The 6,391-nt window shown below is 40.3% G+C and overlaps 1 protein-coding gene across 1 annotated transcript; it reads left to right on the forward strand.

Annotated features, from left to right (window-relative positions):
• The first annotated feature begins 1,839 nt into the window (after window positions 1–1,839).
• Window positions 1,840–3,513, forward strand: avd (avidin). Its single transcript, XM_063014738.1, has 4 exons — window positions 1,840–1,920; window positions 2,006–2,216; window positions 3,228–3,348; window positions 3,426–3,513. Exons 1-4 carry the CDS (start codon window positions 1,840–1,842, stop codon window positions 3,490–3,492), a joined length of 480 nt encoding a protein of 159 aa, XP_062870808.1. The 3' UTR covers window positions 3,493–3,513.
• The last annotated feature ends 2,878 nt before the right edge of the window (window positions 3,514–6,391 follow it).

Raw genomic sequence — 6,391 nt, forward strand, 5'->3', positions numbered from 1 at the left:
CAGGGTTCGAATCACAGCAGTGCTATTGCTCTGGTTTTGTCAGTGCACTCACAGTGCCGGTCCGAAGCCTGAATAACATAAGTTGGGTTGCATCAGGAAAGACATATGGGGTAAAAAACTGTGCTTTATCAGGTATGCAGCTGAAAGCTGGAGTAAAATGTGCAAGCTCTTCCATTAAACAAGTATAGTCTATAGTTTATTGTGCAGCTTAAAAATGTAAGCATATTAAAACTGTTTTATAAACATGAAAAATTAAATGACTAACTTAAGGGCTTGGTTGCTATTACAGGTTTGACCAGCAAGGGCCGCTAGAATGCATTGTGCTAAACCCAATAATTACACTTTTTTTCATCATGTTTTCAAATGCAATTCGTTAAGAATTTTTACTGCTTCAAAAAAATGGAATTGTAAATTTCAACAGTCCCTCCACAGTCTGGATTTACAGTTTTGTAACTTTTTTTGTGCTTGCTTTGCAGGTGAAGCAGAAGTAGTGGTGGGCGGTTCGATCCAAATATCGATATTATCGATACCAACGTTGGTACTGGAATTGGATCGATACTAATGTGATGGGATCAATACTTTAGTTTTACCTTTTCTCTGCTACATTCAGCACGTTTTACGGTACAGCATCTGCTCCACTTACATATTACATGTAGAGCTGGGCGGTTCCTGAATCACCCGGGTTAATGATTCGAATCTTTGTACTGAATCAGGAATCACGAGTCCGAAATCTCAGTTAACCCGGATCCTACGAGTCCTCTGGCTGGCTGGTGCTAAGTACACAAGGCGAGTGAGCCGACTCACCAAAACACTGCGGACTCTGATGATTTGGCTGAACCGACTTTACTCCAGTCTGTGAATCTAAGTAATAAGTTAAATATTCCAAACAAGCAGTTAAACTCACTGGTGTTCATTATGTGGCTGATTTTTTGCACATGTTATTATTATTATTATTATTATTAGTAGTAGTAGTAGTAGTAGTAGTAGTAGTAGTAGTAGTAGTCGAGGTATAGATTAATACAGGTATAGAGTAATGCAGCATATTTTCTTGTAAGCAAAACAACAACAAAATATGGTTATATTATTATTAAAATGCAAATGCTTACAGGCTACTTTAGTACTGTACCACTTAAGGAGTATCATAGCCCCCATGGTAATTTTAAACCCTTGACCCATTAATATACCCATCTGATTGGTAGGTGAAACCACTTCCCTCCCCCCATGATCAAGATTCCACTTAGAAAAAGGTGTCAACTTGTTACTGACAAGAGAAGTGTGAGGTGCCAAGAGAATTAAGAGAGAAGGATTTATTTACAAAAGATGAGTGCACAGAAGACAAGTGATATTTGGATGCATTTTCATGCAGTAAATCAATCGCAATCAGAACGTCAGTATTAAGTGACTCAACTGACTCAAGTGACCCAAGTGAACCGGATCAGATTACTGAGTGACTCAGATTAACCCGAGTCCATAAAATGAACTGAATTTACCACCACTAATGTAGAATAGCATAGCATCGATTTTTTATTTTAAATTAACAAGGACACATATATTCGAGAGCAGCTACTTACAAAAAAATTATATATTACAATAATACTGTACACTTAAAGGTCATGAAAATTCATTCATATTTAGCAATTTGATGATGCATCTACCTTAATTATTAAAAATGATCAGTATCAGCGATACTGGCCCTGCTTTAGTTGGTATCGGATCGTTACCAAATTTTGCAGTATTGCACACCACTAAGCTGACGCGCATAGACAGTGGGCGGAGCTTCCGCTTAATTAGCAGCTGAGCACACCTGACGAACGTTTTGCGCATGCGCTGTGTGTCAATATGAAGACGGCGTGGTTGTGTGTTTTTATATCATCGCTGTGTCTGGTAGTTGCAGGACAAGCCTCATATCCTACTAGTAAAGTAAGCTGAGTTTTAGTCTCACATGAAATTTGGGTAAAATGGAGTGAAACTGTACTGACTGTCTTGTAACTCTGCTGGTGTGCAGGTTTCATTCTGTAATGTAACAGGTAAATGGCACACTGAGCATGGCTCACTCCTTAAGCTCAGCAGTGATGGACAGGTGGTGAGGGGGGTGTACCAGACAGCACTGGAGAGTGTGCATGGAGCAGCAGGTCCTAACAGAGAGGGGAAGGTGCTTGGTGTTATTGGTGAAGGTCCTCAACCCACCATTGCTTTCTCTGTGCTGTGGGCTAAAGGTAAGTGGCATGAGACTGGAACAAGTGAGACACAGTGTGCACACTTTGCTTCAAATGATCAAATAAGTTCAGTGTTTATGTACTTGTCTGGCATATGTGTCTGTCGTTGCACGTTTGGGTTTTTAATGATCTCTGCAACTGTCCTTTTTCTAATTGAGCAGGTTGACCATATTTTGGTCAGTACATGGATGGGCAGTACAAAGTAGACAGTAGCTCACAGCAGGTGGGAGGTTAGATCTAAATGGTGCAAATAACAGGTGGCAACGTGTGTGTGCACGCCACACTACACAACATCATTTAATAGCCATACAGTTAAAAACATGACATATAATCCACTATTAGACTGGACATGTAGAATTTTTCTTACTTTTTCTGATAAGAAACCCCTCAGTGTCTCAACAGACAAGTGAATCTTTATTGTGCTAATTTTTACCAGGTCTGAAATTAAAATAAGTTTCTTTGAAATATCTTTAAATGCATATTTCCTTTGATATGTTGTTTGAAGCCTTGTTCCTGCACCATACCCTGAGAAACTGCTTTTGCTTGGCTTGTTCTGTGCTGCTGATGAGTGGCTGAGAAGCAGTTTTACCAATAGTTGCATGTAGGACATGTATATGAGCAATCATTCTGTGCAAGGAGGCAGTACCTACAAAGAAGAATCAAACTGTACTAAAATCGCATACACAATTGATGGTGACTGAAGAAAGCATATGTCAATATGAGGGCAAAACCCAAACGTTTTACATCCCGGACATGTTAGGTTGGAAATCCTGAATAAACATGTTTTAAAACTACAATGTCAGTCAATAAGTGCTTAAAATACAAACTCAATAAATTTAAGTCCTTTTAAAAGCTTGTGTTGTATATGCTGAATTGAAAATATACATACAGCAACTGGAATTAGTCTAGTAGTGATGAAGGTTCAGTGTATAGATGGTTACTTTTCTGCCCCTGTTTGAATAGAGCTGATTTGTCCTGTATCCTTTAAATCATTTAGCCTTTTCTCCGTAGGATCATGTGCGACATGGATTGGTCAGTGCTTCATTTTGGAGGGAGGTGGTCAAGTCCTGAAAACCCTGTGGATGTTGCGCTCTGTTGCAGAGAGCTCCTATGATAACTGGGAGAGCACCAGGTAAGTAATGAAGGTAAGATGTTTACAGCTGCTACCAAATAAAACAGTTGCTAATACCTGTCTTTGTTTTATTGCAGGCTGGGAGAGGACCAGTTCATATTTGTTGGAACTGGAAGTCTGAACAGTATCAGTGGGTTTGCTTAGTTGATGGCATACTAATAAATGAATCAATTGTGATGTGGTTTTGTTGTTATTAAATTAACCTGGTGAAGGGTGACCACTGTAATACACAAATAACCATTGAACATTTAATAACAAAGTGCACAAAATATAACCTAGAACGTCAAAGACTTGCAATACCAAATACAATGGTTGAAATTTTAACAAAACCAAAGCAGAGACTCTGATAAATTGTTTGAAAAATACAACACTGATAATACACATCTAGAACTAAACACAGAAAGGACACTAGACAAAGAACATGAATAAATAACCTGTACATAATCTAGGTACCTACACTGATCAACAAAACCTTAAAACCACCTGTTTCTACACACACTGTCAATTTTATCAGCTCCACTTACCATATAGAAGCACTTCGTAGTTCTACAATTACTGACTGTAGTCCATCTGTTTTTCTACATACTATTTTTTAGCCTGCTTTCACTCTGTTCTTCAATGGTGAGGACCCCCACAGAGCAGGTATTATTTAGGTGGTGGATGATTCTCAGCACTGCAGTGACACTGACATGGTGGTGGTGTGTTCGTGTGTGTTGTGCTGGTATGAGTGGATCAGACACAGCAGCACTACTGGAGTTTTTCAATACCATGTCCACTCACTGTCCACTCTATTAGACACTCCTACCTAGTTTGTCCACCTTGTAGATATAAAGTCAGAGACGATCGCTCAGCTATTGCTGCTGTTCGAGTTGGTCGTCATCTAGACCTTCATCAGTGGTCACAGGACGCTGCCCACGGGGCGCTGTTGGCTGGATATTTTTGGTTGGTGGACTATTCTCAGCCTAGCAGTGACAGTGAGGTGTTTAAAAACTCCAGCAGCGCTGCTGTGTCTGATCCACTTATACCAGGACAACACACACTAACACACCACCACTGTTTCAGTGTCACTGCAGTGCTGAGAATGATCCACCACCTAAATAATACCTGCACAAGTGACCGTATTCTGTAGCCGGCCATGCTACTGTTTTTTTGTTTTTGCAGCATGAGAATGGTTGGTGGGTGTTCAACCACAGATTTCCATTGAGTTTATCTAGGTTGGGGGGTGTCTAAAGAGGCAGTAATCTTCAAAATGCAAAAACTTTACATCCCAAATAAAAAAAGGCATATTTTAAGAACCTGTCAAAAAAAAGGTCAGTGTTTTATTATTAGACAAGAACACAAAGTTAGTAAGATGTGCTGGTCTGGAGACAGTGATTTATATTGGTTGTCCCGTGACAGACATTTACTTACAAATTCCTACAGAATCAAACACTGTGGACGTGTTCTTTTAAAAAGAGGCTTTGCTAGCATCCTTTTGTGGTAATTTAGTAAATTATCTCTCTAAAATTACTGCTCAGTTGGTGGAACATGATACTGATTTGCATTTAGACCAGACATGACAGAGTAATTCTAACTTAGTACTTGGCTTTATAAAAAGTAGAGGCAACTGAAATTTGGTTTTTAATTGGCTGCAGTTGACCATAATTTACTGGTACCTTAACCGGTCGTTATACTTTTACTTATCTTGATTCCTTCATGCTGAAATCAGTTGTTGACATTTACTGCCACAATTGGGATAGGCCCCCTTAACACACTTTCGTTGGATGCTCTGGTGGCACAGCAGTGGAATTCTGGAAATGTGTTACACCCCATCAAGCAAATGGTCTGGCTTGCCGCTCAACAGACACAGGAAGGTTTTCTTCTTATTGCTGTGGAAACAACAGTTCCCGTGGTGGAGAAACACAGAAGACACATTGTGTCTCCCTATTGGTGTAAAAAAGTGGCTGGTATATTCACACAACAAAGGGGGCAGGTGCAACTTCTCTCTTCTCAGCACATATGGAGGTGGTGCAGGCAGCAGAGGATTTGTAATGTGGAAAATGACAAGAATTGAATAAGAAAAATGTTCCCATTTTTCACTTCAAGTTTGTTTTTAACATTCAGCCTGCTGGACTCATCTGTGCAGCTGTGATTGTCTTGTCAAAGTCAAACTCCTTTCTTATTTAATGTCTGTTTTTGAGATTTTCAAGAGATTTCATCATCCGTTAAGTTAAATATTCTATTCATTTAATCTGTAGCGTTTCATTTTTTCATGTTACTATTATCAGAACAGATATGAGGCTCTTTCTGCAGTCTGATTTTAAAGATGGATTTGTGCCTGTATCATGCTAAAAATAAAGTGTTGAACCTTCTTTACCTGTTTAAAAGTGTACTGTATTGTGGGGGCTTAGAAATAAACCCCTGAAGGATTCCACCTGCTTTTTTCCTTTTTTACCTCCTCGACTTCGGCCTTCATCTTTAAGGCGGGAGCCCGCTGCGCTTCAGTGAGCTGCCGGTCTCATCAAAAGCTTTCAGCTGCAGGGCTTGAGCTCGTCAGACGAGTGCTCACCACTTTCAGCCTGTGATATCAGGAAAGCTGACATAACAGCTGAGGCACCATTAGCCAGGCCGACAGGCAAGAGCAGATATGTTTTACCTGTGCTCTCTCTTCGGCTCCACCACTTCAGCCGTCGCTTCATCCCCCACTCCAGTCTGCTGAGCTTCTACAGAGCTCTCAGCTCACATCTACTCAAGGGCCTTCAGCTCCCCTGCTTTACCTAAAAGGCATGTGCAGCTGAAGTCAGAAGTTTTCATACACCCATGAGGAAATTGTTTATTCTGCACCCTGTTTGTGCCCCTTAGCTGGCAATCCAATTCAATATCGTCATCAGTGTATGGCCTTAAAGGGCCATTTTTATAACCCCCTAAATGTGCTCTTCTAGTTTTATGTTTGGCTGAATTCTGCTTTGATCATCTGTACTGTCATTTCAAGAATGCCAGTTTCCTCTAGAGGGCAGTAAAGGAGCGTTGGGAATGGGCTGCAGAGCACTATCTCTCTAGCAAT

Source organism: Trichomycterus rosablanca, chromosome 18 (assembly GCF_030014385.1).
Source record: "Trichomycterus rosablanca isolate fTriRos1 chromosome 18, fTriRos1.hap1, whole genome shotgun sequence".
NCBI lineage: Eukaryota > Metazoa > Chordata > Actinopteri > Siluriformes > Trichomycteridae > Trichomycterus > Trichomycterus rosablanca.